Genomic DNA, 21605 nt, shown 5'->3' on the forward strand with positions numbered 1-21605 from the left:
GGTTTCCTCCGGGTGCTCCGGTTTCCTCCCACAATCCAAAGGTATGCCGGTCAGGTGAGTTGGCTATGCTAAATTGCCCTTAGTGTTAGGTGCATCAGTCAAGGGTAAATATAGGGTAGGGGAATGGGTCTGGGTCGGTTCCTCGGAGGGTTGGTGTGGACCTGTTGGGCCAAAGGGCCTGTTTCCATACTGTAGGGAATGTAATCTAAATGGGGTATGCTTTCCTTTATTGATCAGAGTATTGAGTACAGGAGTTGGATGGTCATGTTGCGGCTGTACAGGACATTGGTTAGGCCACTGTTGGAATATTGCGTATAATTCTGGTCTCCTTCCTATCGGAAGGACGTTGTGAAACTTAAAAGGGTTCAGAAAAGATTTACAAGGATGTTGCCAGGGTTGGAAGATCTGAGCTACAGGGAGAGGCTGAACAGGCTGGGACTGTTTTCCCTGGAGCGTCGAAGGCTGAGGGGTGACCTTATAGAGGTTTACAAAATTATGAGGGGCATGGATAGAATAAATAGACAAGGTCTTTTCCCTGGGGTCGGGAAGTCCAGAACTAGAGGGCATAGGTTTAGGGTGAGAGGGGAAAGATATAAACGAGACCTAAGGGGCAATGTTTTCACACAGAGGATGGTACGTGTATGGAATGAGCTGCCAGCGGATGATGTGGAGGCTGGTACAATTGCAACATTTAAGAGGCATTTGGATGGATATATGATTAGGAAGAGTTTGGAGGGATATGGGCTGGGTGTTGGCAGGTGGGACTAGATTGGGTTGGGATATCTGGTCGGCATGGACGGATTGGACCGATGGGTCTGTTTCCATGCTGTATATCGCTATGATTCTATGGCTCTTCACCAGAGCTGATGTGAAGTGTGGGAGATGAGGGCAGCATTTATGCTATAGTGGAGGGGAGGAGTTGGAGTGCAGGGGGAGAAAGGGTGTTGACAATTCAGATTAAGTGATCGGAATGTGAAAGCAATGGTGTATCTGACTGCCAGACTTGAAAGAACAGACTGTCCTGCTGGAGTGTGGGGAGGAGAGAGAGGGCATGGTGACAAGGGAATACAACCAGTTAAGCTAAAAGAAAGGAAAGGAATGGGTTCGCAATTTGAAGGTGTTGAATGCAGTATTGAGCCCAGAAGGTTGCAAAGTGCTTATTAAAGTGTAAATTAGCTAAGGTAGAATGAATAGCCATGATTTAGTTGGTGAAAAGCAAAAATAGCAAGTAAGTATCTTGGAGATGCCTAGAGCAATAATTTCTTGAGTTATCCTCTTGCTGTCAGATGTCTGATTTATCATCTCTTTGCTCCATTCTGCTTCCTGCCTTTTCTCCATTACTTTTTCTCTGTCAGCACTAATGACTGGTCACACATTGCATTGCCACAAGCAAAAGCAGTATAAGCATATCAGCTCATTGTTAACATCCACAGGGCTATTGAACATGACTTTCAGAAATGGTTTTGTAACTCTGTCGAGAGGCCCCAAAACTGTCTGTGATATTACAGCCAACAGATAATATTTTGAAGTGCAAATCCAGATCTCCATTACGCATTCCTGATTTTTGAATGAAAGGCACTTTGCAGATAATTTGTCGTATGCATTTTGATTCATATCACATTTCTGACTAATCACAGCACTCTCATTCCTTATCTTTTGACAGTAATTCTATCCTGAGTTTTTATCTGATGCAGGAGGTCTGTCTGCTTTCTCTAAATGTCTTAAATGACTTAATACTTGCAAACCGCAATCATTATTAAGGCCTTATGTACGTAATAATTAGGATCAGAAATTGTCCATTCGTCCCCTCAAGCCTGCTCCCTATTCAATACAATCATAGCTGATCTGTCTTAATTCTAGACTCCTGCCTGAGCCACCTTTCCCTTAAATCCCTGAGGATCCGAAAAACTTTCAACCTCTATCTTGAATATATCAATCGACTGATTGAGCTGTGGCTGTCTGGGGGAGAGAATTCTGAAGACTTCAACTATCTTCCATGAAGAGATATCTCATCATCTCGCTCCTGTGAGGTTGATGGCCATTCTTGAGACTATGTCCCCAGTTCTAGACTCTCCAACGCAGGGAAACAGATCCCTCTGCATATATCTTATTCCTTGTTAATCTGTCCCAGAATACTACCTGTTTAAACAAAATCATTGCTAATTCTTCTGAACCGCAGAAAGAGGCCTCATCTATTCAGTCTCGCTTCAAACCTCATCGAGTGTAACAGGCTTGTGTGTGGATAGCAAGGGCCATCCCAGTTTCTTCTGAAAAACTACCGTGTGCTGTTAGGTTTATGTGTGAACAAAAAGCATGAGAGCGAAGCAGATTTGAGCGAGTATCCAGCTTCGGGCAACTCCCAGGAAGGTGAATTTAGCGGCAGTAATGCTGAACAGGACAAGGGGGCATTTGAGGGTGGTCGATGTGGTGTCGCATGTTTTACAGTGGAGGACAGCATGACTGTTTTGCCCTCATTTTCTACCACACTGGCACAAAAGCAAAAATTTCCAGCCACTGAGAGAGGGGCATTTTGTTCATCCACCAAGGTAGCAATATCAGCAAAATGTTTTTCAGACATTGGCTGGACATATAAAACATGAGCTTCTAGCGTTTTTGAAAACGTTAAACAATGCCTATTTGTACATGGAGTCATCCAACACGGAGCCAGATCCTTCGGTCCAACCAGTCCATGATGAACATAATCCCAAACTAAACTAGTCCCACCTGCTGGCTCCTGGCTCATATCCCTCTAAACTTTTCTTACTTATGTAGAAACGTAGAGCGAATTATACAATGAACGGAAGAGCCTTGGGAAAAGTTGATGGGCAGAGAGATCTAGGAGTGCAAGTCCATTGTACCCTGAAGGTTGCTGCACAGGTGGATAGAGTGGTCAAGTAGGCATATAGTATGCTTGCCTTCATTGGACGGGGTATTGAGTATAAGAGCTGACAAGTCATGTTAAAATTGTACAAGACATTGGTTCGGCCGCATTTAGAATACTGTGTACAGTTCTGGGCACCACATTACCAAAAGGATGTGGACGCTTTGGAGAGGATGTTGCCTGGTATGGAAGGTGCGAGCTATGAAGCAAAGTTGAGTAGGTTAGGTTTATTTTCATTTGAAAAAAGGAGATTAAGGGGGGACCTGATTGAGGTTTATAAAATCATGAAGGGTATAGACAGGGTGGATAGAGACAAGCTTTTTCCCATGGTGAAGGATTCAGTAACGAGAGGTCACGCTTTCAAGGTGAGAGGTGGAAAGTTTAAGGGGGATACACGCGGCAAGTACTTCACACAGAAGCGTTAGGAACACGTTGCCAGCAGAGATGGTAGAGGCAGGCACAGTAGATTCATTTAAGATGCATCTGGATAAATGCATGAGTAGGTGGGGAGTAGAGGGATATAGATGCTTAGGAATTGACCGACAGGTTTAGACAGTACATTTGGATCGGCTCAGGCTTGGAGGGCCGAAGGGCCTGTTCCTGGGCTGTAAATTTTCTTTGTTCTTTGTGTTTTTTTACCCCAAATGCTTTTTAAATGTTGTAATTGTGCTGCAGTGATCCAAGTCTTTGTTGACACCAGTTGGTGTGTTTCACTCAGAATGCATCATGAATTTAAAGAAATGAAAACAGCCAAGTCTCTGAAGCATCTGTTGTTGTGATGCATCTGTAAATCTAACCCTTTACTTGATAGCTGAACCTGACTTCATAAAGCAATGAGATAGCCATCCTGTAGAAATTTGATGAACATTTTCTCTGTTACTTAATCTTATCTGATGCTGATTGACCTGCTGTGCATTTCCAATGTTTTTTTGCTTCTAGTTATTGTTTTAATAGTTTATGAGTGGCAAGACAAGAGCAGAGAATCCTGTTCATCTTTCAAAGAGCAACAAAATTAGTTTAGTCTTGTTCTATTGGAAAATATTCATTCGTTTTCTCACGAAATGTAGTTGCATACTGACATTGTGCCTGTGATTTGGAAAAGATTTGGTGCATTAATTTGCTGGTTAAGTAAATCGCTATCAAATGGATCATTTTCTGAGGGAAAATTGACAAGAGTTTCCCATAGTCACCTGCTCCTACACTCTTGCCAATTTGAAACAAATTTGGGTTTAATCAGAGAGAAAATCTGGACTGCACACAAAGCAATGAAACAAGATTTTGTCTAAATTAGCAATCAATTCCGTTTGCCCCTGCATTAAAATCTCGCTATTAGAGAAACTTTTCAAGATCGTGAAGGAAGAATATTTCATAGTGATTTCTGCACACTTATCGATATTTTATGAACAACACAGGACACAATGATATAAATAAACATAAGGTGACCTTCAAGATAATATAAGTTCTGACTTTTTGTTTAAAGAATGACTATTCTAAGACATCGTTTACAGTGACCGTAGCCTCAAGAAACAAATTTAATTTAAGTGGAGTTTAAAAAGAGACAGACTGGCCATTTTTTTGTGATTTATGCTTCAGCCTCACTGTCTCTGAGCTTCAGCACCCAAGGATGATTGTTTACTTATCAGAAATGGCTCTCAGTGCACCCTGCTGTTGTCTGTTGTAATATTTCCTTTGATGACAAAGCTATTTTTAACTCTTTTTATTAATATTCAACATCTGTGTTACTGTTTATTACCAGGTAAATAGGAGTTGGCAGTGTGATTGACTGTCAGTAGTGATTAATACAGAGAAGATGGCTGTAATGCATAGTGAAAGGACTGATATCAGTTAGAATCCATTGTGTGTACTGTAGCATTGCAATAAAATAAATGTTTAAGCTGGAAGTTTTTGTTGCAAACGTTTCGTCCCCTGGCTAGGCGACATCATCAGTGCTTGGGAGCCTCCTGCGAAGCGCTTCTTTGATGTTTCCTCCGGTGTTTATAGTGGTCTGTCCCTGCCGCTTCCGGTTGTCAGTTTCAGCTGTACGCTGTAGTGGTTGGTATATTGGGTCCAGGTCGATGTGTTTGTTGATGGAGTTTGTGGCTGAATGCCATGCCTCCTAGAGGACCCAACATACCAACCACTACAGCATACAGCTGAAACTGACAACCGGAAGCGGCAGGGACAGACCACTATAAACACCGGAGGAAACATCAAAGAAGCGCTTCGCAGGAGGCTCCCAAGCACTGATGATGTCGCCTAGCCAGGGGATGAAACATTTGCAACAAAAACTTCCAGCTCGGCGAACAGAACCACAACAACGAGCACCCGAGCTACAAATCTTCGCACAAACTTTGAATAAATGTTTAAATTGTGCTTAGGTTGATCATTGCAATGAATATTCTGGAATGGCTAAATTGGTTAGGAAATGTCAGGCTGATTGAAAAACAATGTTTTTTTTTCAGAAACAGAGGGTTGGATTCATATTGATGAGTGTCTTGGGATATTTTTCAGTGTTAAATTATATATTGGTTAAGCCACTTTTGGAATATTTTGTGCAATTCTGGTCTCCCTGCTATTGGAAGAATGTTGTGGAACTTGAAAGGGCTCAGAAAAGATTTACAAGGATGTTACCAGGGTTGGAGGATTTGAACTGCAGGGAGAGGCTGAACAGGCTGGAGTTGTTTTCCCTGGAGTGTCAGAGGCTGAGGGGTGACCTTAGAGAGATTTATAAAATCATGAGGGGCATGGATAGGGTAAATAGGCGACATCTTTTCCCTGGGGTGGGGGAGTCCAGAACTAGAGGGCATAGGTTTAGAGTGAGAGGGGAAAGATATAAAAGAGACCGAAGGAGCAACGTTTTCACACAGAAGGTGGTGCGTGTAAGGAATGAGCTGCCAGAGGAAGTGGTGTAGGCTGGTACAATTACAACATTTAAAAGGCAGCTGGATAGGTATATGAATAGGAAGCGTTTAGATGGATATGTGCTAAATGCTAGTAAATGGGACGAGATTAATTTAGGGTATCTGGTCGGCATGGACGAGTTGGACCGAAGGGTCTGTTTCCGTGCTGTACATCTCTATGACTCTGTAACTGCAAGTTATCAGTCAGGTTATGCATAATATAAATGTACTGGAAGCTTCAGGTCCTTTTCCCTGTCCGGAAGAGAAAAAAAAACGATTGTTATCCAATCAGTTTTTCATGAAGGCTGCACCCCTTTAATAATTTAAGAATCTTTAGTGCAAAGGTAATGGTCATCCTTGACTGCACAGTATTTAATGCTGACATCTGTGAGTGCCACCACGGAGGCTTAATGCTCATCCCTGACCCTGTTTGAGTTTAATTTCTGGTTGTGCTACTTTGGGAGATAGTGAACTCATTCCCTGCCAAGATTCTCTTTGATGACCTTTTGCTGTGCATGCCATTGTGTGGCCCTTTTCAGACTGGGGCCATCCTTCGTGCTGTGGTATATTTGGCCCCCTATATTGTACCACATGTCTGCACGGCTTAGACAGAATGTCTGCTTTCGGGCAGTTTGTCTTGCAGCTCATCACCCTTTTTGGTCACTCTATTCCTGCAGCAACGTGTCTAACTAAGCACAAAATATAAAGATCAGCTCAGCAAAAGAACGCATCGTCATTCTTCGCAACACATGTGTGAGTTCAGAAACTAACATGCCAGTGGTTTTCTGTAGCCCAGCCACATGTTAATATTGAGACAGATGTCTGGAAGTTTACTAACAATTAACTAGATACACCCAACATGACATCTCAGACTTAGATGTGCTGTCCAGGTTACGCGCTTACATAACTACTCCATTCGCAGTTTTATTCATTCATTCATCAGCAGTCCCTTGTGAATGAGGGTGGCTCTCTCCCACTCTCAGGGTGAGTCCGTAGGAGGCTGTACAGAGAGCTGTGCAGGCTCTGTTACACTTGGGACAGGTGGTAGTCATGGGGCTTTTGTGTGGCAGCACACTCCTACCGCTGTTTTCCATATGTAGCTTGCTGGATGACTGACTGACCAGCTGACTGACTGACTGAACACTTAACTGCAGCATAACTGACCAGAGAGTAAGGTGGTGAACTAGAACCGTCAAATGTCATGATGATATCTTGCTGCTTTAGTGGGCTGATGCCCCTGTCTAAGATCTGTACATTAACATAACGGGAACATGTAGCAATACTTAGGGACAATGAGTTGGTGCTTTGTTTTAAAATTTATCACGCTGCCTTGAGAGGGGGCAGTGACAATTGACTGAATTAGTGGAGTGGAGAGAAAGTTTTATAAGATTCAGAGGGCTCCCTGTTCCTTTGAAGTACCAACGCATTACATTCTTTTGATCAATTCTGAGATACGGCATAATCCTGACCTTCATTGCTGACAAATTGTTAGTTATTATAATTAACCCATGTCCTTAAAACTCAATAGAGCGAAATTGCTTTTCGCAAGGAGTTGAGTAGTATTGGTCACTGTCAACATTTTCTCATCCCTACTCCTGTCCTTTACCCCAAAGTCACACGACACCAGGTTATGATCCAACAGGTTTATTTGAACTCATAAGCGTTCAGAGTGCTGCTCCTTCATCAGATGAAATCACTGACAAAGAAGCTTGTGATTTCACATAAACCTGTTGGACTATAACCTGGAGTCATGTGACTTCTGACTTAGTCCGCCCCAGTCCAACATCTGCACCTCCACACCAAAATAGAGGGGGAAATGAAATGATAACATACGTCAGATTTAATCTTTGCTCTCACTTAACTCTGAGTTCAGTGAGGAAAGAGTGACTAGTGGTCAAAGTTTGAGAGAAGATTTGTAGCTCGGGTGCTCGTTGTTGTGGTCCTGTTCGCCGAGCTGGGAATTTGTGTTGCAGACGTTTCGTCCCCTGTCTAGGTGACATCCTCAGTGCTTGGGAGCCTCCTGTGAAGCGCTTCTGTGATCTTTCCTCTGGCATTTGTAGTGGTTTAACCAGAAGCAGCAGATTCAAACCACTACAAATGCCGGAGGAAAGATCACAGAAACGCTTCACAGGAGGCTCCCAAGCACTGAGGATGTCACCTAGACAGGGGACGAAACGTCTGCAACACAAATTCCCAGCTCGGCGAACAGAACCACAACAGTGACTAGTGTTCCTCAAATATTTTCTGTATTTAGACTGATGACCAAGAGGTGTGCATGAGAGGTAAGGGACCCATTTGATTTACTCCACTCCTGTACAGGGCAGCATGGTGGCTCAGTCATTAGCACTGCTGCCACATAGTGCCAGGGACCTGGGTTCAGTTCAAGCCAAGGCTACTTATGTGTGTGGATTTTCCACCTTCTCCCCGTGTCTGTATGGGTTTCCTTCGGGTGCTCCGGTTTCATCCCTGAGTTCGAAGATGTGCAGCTTAGGGTAGATTGGGATGCTGAATTGCCCATACTGTCCAGGGATATATAAGTTATTTGGATTAGCCAGGAGAAATGAAGGGTTAAAGGAGTAGGGTAGTGGGGTGAGTCTGGGTGGGATGCTCTTCAGAGTGTCTGTGTGAACTTGCTTCCACAGTGTAGGGATTCTCTTCTATGGTTAGATTCTCCACCTGAGGCCTGTTTGGCAAAAGGTTGACCTTATTAAGACTGGTCACCAACTGGAAACTATTTCTTCCAACAGGAGTCATCTGTATTGGAACCTAACTGTATCTTTAAGGTGGACGAATTTGGATTCTTTCTCACGTGGAAAAGTGAAGGAAAGGTATGTTGTTTACATTTCAACTCGGTGATCGCAGTTTATAAATTTATTACCTTTTCAGTCAATATTTCTCACACGTTAGAATGCTGTTAGTGGATTTCCATTACTAAATATCAGTTGAGTTAAAGTAATATTGAGAACAACATGACTCGAAAGGCCCTCTCACGAAACTATTCCAGTGCAAACTTTTCCTCAGTTTTAGGAAGAACAGATAGAACATAATAGAGTCAAAGGGTCATCCAGTACAGAAACAGATCCTTCAGTCTAAGCAATCCACGCCGAACATAATCCCAAACTGAACTAGTCCCACCTGCCTGCTACTGGCCCATATCTCTCCAAACCTTTCTTATTCATGAACTTATCCAAATTCTTTTAAACATTGTGACTATACTTACATTCCCCACTTCCTCAGGAAGTTCATTCCACACATGAACCACCTTCTGTGTTAAAAAGTTTGCTTCTCCTCTCTTTTTTAAATCTCTCTCCTCTTACCTTAAAAATGTGCTCCCCAGTCTTGAAATCCCCTATCCTGGAGAAAAGATAACTACCATTAACTCTATCTATACCCCTCATTATTTTATAAACCTCTACAAGGTCGCCTGTCAACCTCCTAGCCTATCCAGCCTTTCTTAATAATGAAAACCTTGCATATCCATCGACATCTTGGTAAATATCTTCTGAACCCTTTCCAGCTTAATAATATCCTTCCTATAGAAGGCAGATCAGAACGAGACACCAGAAATGGGCTCACCAATGTCCTGTACAACCTCAACATAACATCCCAACTCTGATACTAAAATCTCTGTATACCTGAATACATTGCGGAAATATCTGACTTTGTTCCCAGAAAGTCTAGACAGAGTTTGTAGCACAGGAGAAGGAGGCTTTCTCCAGTGACACATAATTCTACTGTGTCTTTGAGAGAGAAAACCAGAATGTGTCTCATACAGCCTGTCACACTCTGAATTGTCTCATACCTTCTCATATTTATCCATGTTCCCTTCAGAAGGATCAAAGCTCTGCAGCCGTTTCCTATGGCAAAGCATTCCCGTTCTCCAACACCCGGTTCATAAAGTCATTTCCCGACTCTTGTTCTCACTCCCATGTCTATCTGGAAGGCCGGTCTTTACTGGCTGTCTAATAAAAGACGTTCCTTTTCCCTGTTTAAACTGTACCATGTCCATTAAATCCCTTCTCTGCTGCACTGGAGTACCTGAACTCGCTTGTCCTAAATTGGGTGTCCAGTCCTCAGCACCAATCCTGTGGAATCAACATTTAATGACCCCAATGGCTTTAGTAATTATAGAGTCATACAGCACGGAAACAGACCCTTCAGTCCAACTAGTCTTTGATACCCGAGACTGCACACAATGCTTTATCTTTGTCCCAGCCATTGTACGATTCTCTTTCTCGTTAATTCCTGACCAGGCAGTTATTCATGATGCAAGTTCTGTTCAAATTACTGCAGTGCACCATAACGTAGCATTAAGGTGTTTGTAAGTTTCCCTTTGTAAACAGCTGGAAATAAACATTCTTGAAACCACATCTGCTTTTGGTACATTCAGCAGTAATTCTGGCATGCTTAAAATGATATAAATCTTTGTATCATGTGAGCATTACCTAAGGCATGATTTTCTTGTATGTTTTTAAGGAAGGACAAGTACTGGAATGTTCAATGGTCAACAGTATTCGATATGGGACCATCCCTAAAGTAAGAACTTGTTCTGTGCGCCTTATCTTTGGGAAAGCTAGTTCACAAGAAAGATAAACTGCGAGTATTATGAGGCAACGTGACAGAAATATGTTGACTCAGTTAAATTACTTGGAAATTAATCTGAAGAAATTGCTTCCTGCTCAAGAACTGATAAGAAAATCGGCGAGATACTTGTGGGGAGACTTAACTCGAGATAAGATTCTTGTATATTTCACCGAGCCCTTCCTATCCGTCTGTATTTTCTATGACCTTGAAGATTGTGTAAACACAAACACTTTAGTTTTGATCTTGAACGTTTTATTTCCCAGATTTCCCATGGCCTTTCACCACTTTCCTTCCCCTGGTTTATTCCTGATTGCTCACTTTCTGGGGATCTCCCTGATTCGTCCTATGTCCACATGCCTCTTTCACCCATTCACCAGCCCTCTCCACATCTCTTGCTCGCCCTTCTCCATCTCTCCCTGTTCCCCATCTCTCTCAATCTCTCCCCTCATTCCCCTTCTCTCCCCATCTCTCTCCCCATTCCCCATCTCTCTCCCTATTCCCTGTCTCTCTCCATCTCTCTCCCCATTCCCCATCTCTCCCCATCTCTCTCCCCATTCCCCATCTCTCTCTCTCCATTCCTCATCTCTCCCCATCTCTCTCACCGTTCCCCATCTCTCTCTCCGTTCCTCATCTCTCCCCATCTCTCTCCCCGTTCCCCATCTCTCCCCATCTCTCTCCCCATTCCCCATCTCTCTCTCCGTTCCTCATCTCTCCCCAACTCTCTCACCGTTACCCATCTCTCTCCACCTTGCTTCCCATTCCCCATCTCTCTCCTCATTACCCATCTCTCTCCACCTTGCTTCCCATTCCCCATCTCTCTCCCCAGCTCTCTCCCCGTTCCCCATCGCTCTCCACCTTTCTCCCCGTTCTACCCCTCCCCTCTTTTCTTCCTTTCTTGTCCCTTTCTCGCCTGTCTATCCCCACTACTTTTCCATCTCCTCAACTCTCCCCCTCATTCCCTCCCCTTGTATGCGTATGAGTGTATCTGTGTGTGTGTGTCTCTCTCTCTCCCTTCTCTGACTACGAAGATCACCTCTTCATTCAGAGTATTTGACACATATATTGAATAATCTGCTTCCTGCTCTCAGTCCACTTTCTAATTCTCAGTCAAATTTCCTGTGATGACTGTGCCTTCTGGGTCAGACTTCTTGACAAGCCCCTCTTCCATTGAGAGTTCACAGGCCCTATAACGAAGTCAGCCTGTCTAATTTCCCTTGCTGCCCACCTCTTCTGACTGTCACAGCTCTGTTGACTTCGGATCTCACCGACCCGCTGCACTTGTCACATTGTCGACCACTGCTTCCACCTTCTGACACCAAACTTGCTTTAACTTCCCCTCTCAACTTGTTTAAATATTTTGTGTGCAGTGGCCTGAATTCAAACTAAATTTACCCTTAACTTGGCTTTCTTGGTTTCACTAGCCAGCCTGTCTCAAGTACTGGTAGTGGCTCAGTGGTAAACACTGCAGCCTCACAGTGCCAAGGCACTGGGTTCGATTCCATCCTCAGGAAACTCTCTCTGTAGAGTTTTCACCTTCACCTCAGTGGTGTGCTCCAGCTTTCTCCCACAAAGATGTGCACGTTAGGATGGATTGGCCATGCTTAGTTGCCCATTGTGTCCAGGGATGTGTAGGCAAGGTGGATTAGCCATGGTCAACGTGGGGTTATGGGATTTAGTTTGGGGGTGGGGTGGGATGCTCTTCAGAGGGTCTATGCTGACTCAACGGGCTGAATGGCCTCTATCTACACTGCAAGAATTCTATTCTAGGTCTAATCAGATGCTGCTGTGTGCTTCCAATACTTTCTCTATTTTGTAGGAGCCTTCAGGATTCCTTCCTATTGTGAATTAGCCACAGGGAACAAATCATTCTGTGTGCATTAGCTGCTATTGCCCGTTTGTAAAGACAGAGGATCAGTCACTATCCTGAACTACTCAAGCCATTGACTTACTAGGAGTGTTAGACCATAAGGTGGATGTTACTACTGTAGTGGCAACTGTCTCCAAGGAAGCCATCAAGATATCCTTTCAAGTCAATGTTTACCTTCTAGAGCTCCTGCCAAAATTAAGGCTATCATTATCAGCAGCAACGCTGTAAAATAAATGGCACGTTAGTTAATGTTTTAGAGAATGTCACTCTGCAGCAAATGCAGCCTGGTGTCCAAATGCTTTTACCTGACATTTCTTCCTTTATTTTAAAGACGCTGATTGAGTGCAGTTTATCTTGGGTTGCATTCACAATAACGCTTTCAGGCTACTGAAGTGAGTGTCAAAAAATGCCTCGCATTTAGTCAGCACCTTAACAGGTTTGAAAAACATGTCAGTCACTTCCCGGAATGAGGTGACTTGTTATATAGTCTGCTGCAGCAGGGACATTGGAAAAGCCATGCAGTGAGGTAAACGATAAATCTGACAATGTGTGGGATTGCACAGTTGGAGAAACAATGGAAATGATTGTGGTGGCACACGGACTATTTCAGCTCCTCTGTAAACTGGAGGAAGGTTTGACGCAACAGAATAACTTAAGGTTAAAGTTGTTCTGAAGATATTTTATCCAAAATTGTAAGTATTAGCTGAAGTCTTTTGAAAGTACCCTTTACAAAGCAAAAAATATTAGCCGTGGCAGCAATGTTACACTTGCAAGGAATAAGCTACTAGAATGGAGATACCAAGTCTGCAACACTATCAGGGCTGGTAGGATAGTCAGTGTTAGTTTTAGAATCCCTACGATGTGGAAATAGGCCATTCAGCCCATCAAGTCCACACCGACCCTCCAAAGGGCATCCCACCCAGACCCACGCTATCCCTGTTAACCTTGCATTGTCCATGGCGAATCCCCCTAATCTGCACATTCCTGGACTCTGTGGGCAATTTAGGATGGCTAATCCACATAATCCACACATTTTTGGATTGTGGGAGGAAACCAGAGCACCCGGAGGAAACCCACGCAGACACAGGGAGAATATGCAAACTCCACGCAGACAGTCGGCGAGGGTGGAATCGAACCCGCGTCCCAGCTGCTGTGAGGCAACAGAGCTAACTACTGAGCTGCATTGCTGTTGGAGGAAGGTGGAAAGATATTGGATTTGAATCTAGAGAGTCAGCGGGATAACGTACCTGGAGCCTCCGCCTTCTCTCTGTCTTGCCTGTTAAACCCCTACCATCATTGATAGTGAACTGCCGACTCACTGGGAGACCTCCCCAACAGAAGTGCCAGCTTTCTTAAAGGAGAATTTGAAATCTATACCACTGTCTCCAGAAAATTGATAGCAGCCAACCTTAACTGTTCCAGGCAAGCACCCAAGTGCTAACAGCTTGTGCAAAAAATGACTTCAGCTACAGTGTTACTGTTACTTGTGGACAGTACTTATAATACTCTGCAAAGTTTGATTTTTTTTTCTAGACTTGGAGGCTATATGGATCTGTGTTAGTTTTCAAAAAGGTAGCTATATATATTTGCACATTTCAAACTTTCAGTTAATATTTTCTATATCATTGCTGAAGTAAGTTCTTTAATAGCTACTAAAGGAACCCAGCAGGGCTGTTTCTGATATTGAGCTACGTGTGGTCTGAAGTATAATTGGGAATATCACTTCTCTTTTCAAATTCAAACTCTGGAAGAGTGAGACATGGAAAATAATCAGTTCACAAGGAGACGAGTCCTCCTAACTGGATTGTAATAAAATTAAGGAAAGGATTGCCTGTCAATTAAAAACCTTGCAGAGATTTAAATTGATGCAGGGTCTTTTGCTGTGCTGAACTGACAATTAGATTAGATTAGATTACTTACAGTCAGCTCCTTAACAGGAAACAAGCCCTTCGGCCCAACAAGTCCACACCGACCCGCCGAAGCGCAATCCACCCAGACCCATTCCCCTACATTTACCCCTTCACCTAACACTACGGGTAATTTAGCATGGCCAATTCTTTCGGGACCTGAGTTCAGTGGGGAACAGCTCTCCCAGGCTAACAAAGAGCACTGCTGACATTTCCATAGGAAAAGAGCAATTGAAAAAGTTGTTCCCACTAACTGGGCTCCCAACACTGGCACAAGATGAAACGAAACATGCAGGATTTCTTGTCCAAAAGTCAGAAGATCGACTTGTGCATGCAATTTATGAAACAGTAAGATTTATGAGGCCCAGTGAGAGTCAACAATTTTTACACAATATCGACTATTCTTCAAGTGTATGTAATATTTTGAAAACTTCAGTAAGTTTTACTCTACCAAATTCAGGGTTCACCAACCATAGTAGGATACCACTAAATATAGCTGGTAATTATTTTCTGAATGTAATTTCATTAACTGTAACCAAATCCAGTAGACAAATTTATTTCTTCTTCTTTCCTTCTTAGGATCCGAAAATACTGTCCGCGCTCGAGGCCAGTGGAAAAGCAGAGCACGATCTGGATGGAAGAATCCTTTCTGTTTGCAGTGATGCCGACTTGGTTAACATCAGCTTTACGTATCTGGTGGCTGACAGTGCGGAAACAGCCAAGGTACACATAATTAGCACGTCCTTCAAATAAATCGGATGTGGCAAAAGCTAATATTTTCACAGTGAACATGCTGCTATTTTCCTACTGAATGCTACCAATACACATTATCACATGGAGATTTGGTACTCTATTTTTGAAACGGGTGTCTAAATGATATGTGAATTTCTATTTCATCTTACTTCTGACATCTACCAACTTATTGTAAGTGATTCTGCGAGATCTTAAACACGATGTCCCCTGCCATAATTTCTTGCTCTTCACACCTCTCCTGGTTGCACTCCTTGTTTTCCCTCTTGAGGTTGCTCTGTCAAGTTTCAGGGATTGATTCATTGATGGGAAATTGGTGAAGGAAATAGGGAGGATAATTTGCGGTTGAAAGTAAGGTTTGAGATGCATTTTAGCACAGTGCACTGAAACATCCAAATACAAATCTGAGTGTATGGAGGACACAGACTTGTTCCTGACATCGCTGAATGCTAAATATTGACTGTAGTTTTGAGAAGATGGCAAGCAATTATACGCACTATCCCACAGATCAGAGTTCTGCTTTTAATGACTGGATACAGATGGATTGTTGATCTGTGTTTTGCTGCAGAATGAATGTGTGCTTGGGTGTGTGGAGGGATCGAAGAATAATCTCTTATTTTGAGAGAAACATCTGCATGGTCTCGGAGTTACAATCAAGCACAGGTAAAAGTAGAGGTATTTATCCAAGGATGGGGTGAGAATGGGAGAGTCCACTGAGATTAACCCCCCTCCTAACTCCTGTCCACCATCTACAAGGCACAAGTTAGCACTATGATGCCCCCCCCCCCCACTTGCTTTGATGAACACAGCCTTGACAAGTCTCGAGAAACTCCGCACCATCCAGGACAAAGCAGCTTATTTGATAGGCACTCCTTTCACCACCTTAAGCAATCAGTCCCTCCATCACTGACACATAGTGGAAGTAGGGTGGACTACATACAAGAAGCACTCCAACAGCTCGCTTCCAAACCCACCATCTAGAAGAGCAAAAGCAGTAGATGTATGGGAACACCACCATCTGAACGTTCCCCTCCAAGCCACTCACTATCCTGACTTGGAAACATATCACCATTCCTTCATAGTCACTAGGTGAAAACCCTGGAAATCCCAGGATTGTGGCTCAGCCTTCAGCAAGTGGACTGCAGCAGTTCAAGAAGACATCTCACCACCAATCTTCTCAAAGGGCAACTAGGGACGGGCAACAATGCTTACCTTGCTCATGATGCTGACATACCATGAATGAATTTTTAGACATTTTTAATGAATCTGTTCAAACATGTTATGACACACCTTGAACTTTGGCCTCCAGACTCAGGAGCAGGGATACTACCACTGCATCACAAAAGCCTTTATGCAAGGAGTTTTAAAAAGTCAGGAACTTGGATTGCATCTGATCAAGTCCTTCAACTTCAGTTGAGGTCCTCGAAAATAGAGTTGGATGTTTGCTATGAAGACAATCTTAAGGCCTCTGGCGTTACAGGGTGAGGACATTGCAAAACATTTCTCTTACACGGCTGCCTCACAATCTGCCCACTTTGTTAGGTTCCACAGAGAGATGTTGGAAGTAGCACAAATCTCTATGGCCATCTCTGTGAGAAAATTGGGATATAATATTCCCGATCTCAAACAGCCCAATTTGAAGTTGGGACCAGATGAAATTCTGAGTTAGTGGTGCCAGGTGAGTGGACTGATAGGTTCTCACCTGTAATTGGACAGTCTGCCCAATAGTGCTGGATAACTGGCCTGCGCAGGCTACTGACCATTGGTGGGCTAACAGGGGGAGGTGTTCCTTCCAGGATCTTCACAGTGGCCCCCTCACTGAAGGCTAAGCCCAGCAGGTCTCCCAGGGGGTGAGGATGGGTGGCAGGGTCCACCCTGACACTGAGGCCGCCATCTTTCCAAAGCGCAGCATTAAAAATCCCCTTGGTTGGGTTGTATGTGATAGGAGACCAAGGCCTTGTATGTGGAGTTGGGGTAAGGACATGGGAGAAGCTCAAGCCCTGAAATCGTTGAACTCAAATTTGAGTCCAGAAGGCTGTAGAGTAATACCTTTATTCTGCTGTTTCAGTAGATGGATCTGTGACTGTCACAATGCTTGTGCATGCTCTAGTTAGAATCATAGAATCGCTACAGTGTGGAAATTGGCCATTCGGCTCAACGGATCCACACCGACTCTCCAAAGAATGACCCACCCAGACCCATTCCCCTACATTTACCCCTGACTAATGCACCTAACCTACTCAGCCCTGAATGCTATAGGCAATTTAGCATGGCCAATCCACCTAACCTGCACGTCTTTGGACTATGGAAGGAAACCCGCACAGACCTGGAGAGAATGTACAAACTCTACACAGATAGATACCCAAGGGTGGGATTGAACCTGGGTCCCTGGTGCTGCAAGGCAGCAGTGCTAACCACTGACCCACCATGACACCTGTTCCTGTGGGACTATTGTTCCATGGGCATATCGGCAGTCATGTTTTCAAGCTGACTGCTTTGTGTGGATACAGTTCAATGCAGTTGCTGTGTGCCAGCATTTGTTGCTGTGCTGTTGAGCGTTCCCTCAGATGATTGTTTGCAACGGTGGCTGGGCCTGAACTGGAAACCTGGAGACTGGAAGGCTAGAGCCCTTAGAAAACCAGTGTAAGAGGAGGGACCTAGAAATGGTCCCAACACACTCTCCGCTATTGAAATGTAGAGCATTCAACCCAGACAGTGCAAAGTCGCATCATCATTTTGAAAAGCCAGGAATAGCCATAGAGTCATACAGCACAGAAGCAGATCCTTCAGTTCAAACAGTCCATGCCGACCATAATCCCAAACTAAACTCGTCCCACCTAGAACATAGAACAACACAGTGCAAAACAGACCCTTCGGCCCTCAATGTTGCACCGACCTGTGAACTATTCTTAGCTCATCCCCCTACACTATCCTATTGTCATCCATGTAGGACCTGCCTGCTCCTGGCCCATTCCCTGCAAACATTTCTTCTTCACGTTCTTATCCAAATGTGTTTTAAATGTTGTAACTGTACCCATTTCCTCTGGAAATTCATTCCCCACACAAATTGCTCTCCGTGTTATTAATTGCCCCTCGTGTCTTTTTAAATCTTCTTCACGGTCCATTATACCACTGATCGTGGTGTTATCTGCAAACTCACTAACCATGCTCTCTATATTCACATCTAGATCACTTGTACAAATGGCAAACAAAAGTGTACCCAGCACTTCCCCCAGTTCTTCAACAATGTTTCAGTATTTATAATAGAAGACACACTTTGTTGGGAAAAACTAGGATTACTGGTTAAAAATTATTTTCCATGTGATGCAATAGGATTAACTTATTTCCAACCTTCCTTTTAATAGACTGTGATCCTTTCAGTTTAGTCTGCACTGTGATAGCTCTGCTCCTCATTTCTCTGCTATAATCCTTTAATCGCCTGCTTTTTGCCTTCATCCTTCACATTCAGTCTGACTCCGAGATATGGAAATGCTTTGCTCATCCCTTCTGCCTGATACCTGGCAGGACACATCAGAGATCCACTCAATCCAGCTTTTGCTCATCCTTGCACTGGAATATTCAGGCGTCTTCAATGTTTTTAACCTTGGCTCTTGCCCTTGGAATGACGTTGTAGTCCGTGTGTCCTCATCTGTATCATCTTCCCCTTAAAGGGTGTTTACATAGTGAGCAAATGCTACGACACACATGACCTCTGAATGCTGTTGCTTGTTTCTTGATTGCAATGGATGAATACTTGTATTAGAAACGAAAACAAAAGTTGCTGGAAAAGCTCAGCAGGCCTGGCAGCATCTCTAAAGAAAAATCAGAGTTAATGTTTCAGGTCCAGTGACCCTTCCTCAGCACTGATCGTGGTTAGGCAAATGTTCTTTTTATGCAGAAGATGGGGTGGGGGAAGGGACAAGGAGTAAATGAAAGGTGGAGATAAAGCCCAACAAGAGTGAAGAATATTTGGGTATATGGATAATAATAAGGCCGAGAGGATAAATAACTATTTGTGAGAATTGTTAGTGGCTAATAATGTGTAAAAACCGATTATGTGATAACAAGGCTTGGTTCTGGATGTAGGTTTGCTCGCTGAGCTGAAAAGTTCATTAGCAGATGTTTCATCACCGTACTGGGTAACATCTTCAGTTAACCACCAGATGAAGCACTGGTGGTATAGCCTGCTTTCTATTGATGTGTTTGGGTTTCCTTGGGTCGGTGATGTCATTTCCTGTGGTGATGTAATTTCCTACGGTGATGCAATTTCCTGTTTTCTTTTCTCAGGGGGTGGTATATGGGATCCAAGTCAATGTGTTTGTTGATAGAGCTCTGGTTGGAATGCCATGCTTCTAGGAATTCTCATGTGTGTCTCTGTTTGGCTTGTCCCAGGATGGATGTGTTGGCCCAGTCAAAGTGGTGTCCTTCCTCATCCGTATGTAAGGATACTAAGTGAGAGTGGGTCATGTCTTTTTGTGGCTAGTTGATGTTCATGTATCCTGGTGGCTAGTTTTCTGCCTATTTGTCCAACGCAGTGTTTGTTACAGTTCTTGCAAGGTATTTTGTAAATGACATTAGTTTTGCTTGTTGTCTGTCTAGAGCCTTTCAAGTTCATTAGCTGCTGTTTTAGTGTGTTGGTGGGTTTATGGGCTGCCATGACTGATAGGCTTGGTGTGTGGGGGGTAGGTCAAGGACTTGGGAGAAGCTCAAGCCCTAAAGTTGTTGAACTCGTTATTGAGTCTGGAAGGCTTCAGAGTAATACTTTTATTATGCTGGTTCAGTGGATGGATCTGTGACTGTCACAATGCTTTTGCTTGCTCCAGTTCCTGTGGGACTCTCAGCCCATAACATATCTGTGAACATATTTGTAAGCTGTCTCCTTCGTATGGACACAGTTCAGTGCAATTGCTGTGTGCCAGCCTTTGTTGCTGTGCTGTTGAGCGTTCCCTCAGATGACCTGAGCAAAGGTGGCTGCGCCTAATTTTGAGACCTGGACCAACAGATGCGCTTCCAGTAACGGGGGCTACAGAAAGGTCTCATCACCAATACTGGTCTTCAGATAGATCCACGACTCCTGCAGCAAAAGCCGATGGCCCTTTTGCAGACTTCTCCCTGGAAACACACTCCCACCACCATCACCAAACAGCTTACTTGGCACATTCCATGGATTATTAAATAACACTTGCATCATAATCAGGAATGAGTGTTTGACTGGTGAGGGAATAGGTAACATAGGCTCATGCAGAATGCTAAATTGAGACAAAATCTTAGGCTGATTATATCTCCTTGACAATTTAGAGATAACATATTTTGCAAAGCTTTCAACAAAAAATGTATCACTTTGCGTATCTTACTATTGAGTATGTTGCACTGAAGTTGATCAAGGTGTGTGATAGAAAAATAGGGGATTGAAAGTTCTTGCGACTAGTCAGGGGCTGCATACCCTCTCTTAACTCCATAACCATAACCTCCAATGTTAAAAATCACACAACACCAGGTTTTTGTCCAACAGGTTTAATTGGAAGCACGAGCTTTCGGAGCACTGCTCCTTCATCAGGTGGTTGCCTTCAGGCAGTGCTCCAAAAGCTAGTGTGCTTCCAAATAAACCTGTTGGACTATAACCTGGTGCTGTGTGATTTTTAGCTTGGTACACCCCAGTCCAACACCGACATCCCCAAATCATATTCTCCAACAGTTCAGTCCAGCCCATCAGTTGTGGATTGCTGCAATGATAACCCCCAGTTCTGTATGTAACCACAGCCTTTTTATGCATGTTTTCCTTCTACAAGCTGATACTTAAAAAAACACATGCTCGTTGGATAGTTGAATGTGAAAGATATGAGTTACTCAGGTTACCGAATGGATAGTTGCAACTTCTGCTGCAGTTGTACTTGGTATCTGTTGCATTTGTTGAGTAACATTTTGATACAACCCCACGGTCAGTTCCAGATGCAGTTATGAGCACTTACGGAAATGAGTAATTGGCATGGTGGCTGCATTCCAGCTCATGGGGCACATGTCTTATGATAAAGATGGCCTTTACTATGATAATTTTACGTCGCCCAACACAGCCATTTGCAGAGTTTAGCCACAAATAAGACCATGTATCCCTGACTTAGAGACGTCCCATTGAAACTTTTCATCCTGCATTCACCAGGACAGGAACAAGAATAACAGATTTCAAAGGGGGCAATAGTTTATATTGAATGAGCAAAGAGTGCAGATTGGTCTTGTTCCCAGGACCGTAAATGGTTGCTCCATTGAAATTTGGCAATCTGGCATCCGTCCTGATGGACATAAAGATAAAAAACTACAGTGGGCAAGTCTGTATGATTTTCAGCCATACGCATGTTCTGACAATAAGTAGGGCTGCATTTGTATACTTCATTATGTTCATCCCTGCTGCTCTGGCTGTGCTCTTCATTGATGGTTATCTGTCTTCAGGATGGAGGACAAGGGGGCGAGCGAAGATCATCCTTCAGTGAAGAACCTGCAACCAGAGAACCTCTGAAACCCGATTTGTAAATGGGGTCCGTGCGCACTGTTGAGAGGCAGCAGCAGGGGCAGGTTATTGGGAAACCAGGAAGTTGTTTCCCGACAGCAGAAGGCAATGAAAATCCCACCTTAAAATTGACTAAACATGCATGTGACTAAAATATCCAAATGAGTTCTACTTGCATTGCAGGGCACAATTACCCTGTATCCTGGCCTCTTAG

General features: G+C 43.6%; 1 protein-coding gene across 13 annotated transcripts in view; it reads left to right on the forward strand.

Moving 5' to 3' along the window:
- plcb4a (phospholipase C, beta 4a) overlaps positions 1 to 21605 on the forward strand; it is a 546496-nt gene that overhangs the window by 314212 nt on the left and 210679 nt on the right. For all 13 annotated transcript variants that reach the window (XM_043696592.2, XM_043696591.2, XM_043696594.2 and 10 more), the window contains 3 exons: positions 8529 to 8609; positions 10258 to 10317; positions 14719 to 14862. In XM_043696592.2, coding sequence (XP_043552527.2) covers positions 8529 to 8609; positions 10258 to 10317; positions 14719 to 14862 — 285 coding nt within the window. The remainder of the gene's footprint in view (positions 1 to 8528; positions 8610 to 10257; positions 10318 to 14718; positions 14863 to 21605) is intronic.

This window comes from Chiloscyllium plagiosum, unplaced genomic scaffold, assembly GCF_037043375.1.
Source record: "Chiloscyllium plagiosum isolate Xiang-an unplaced genomic scaffold, Cpla_swu_hap1 HiC_scaffold_10, whole genome shotgun sequence".
NCBI lineage: Eukaryota > Metazoa > Chordata > Chondrichthyes > Orectolobiformes > Hemiscylliidae > Chiloscyllium > Chiloscyllium plagiosum.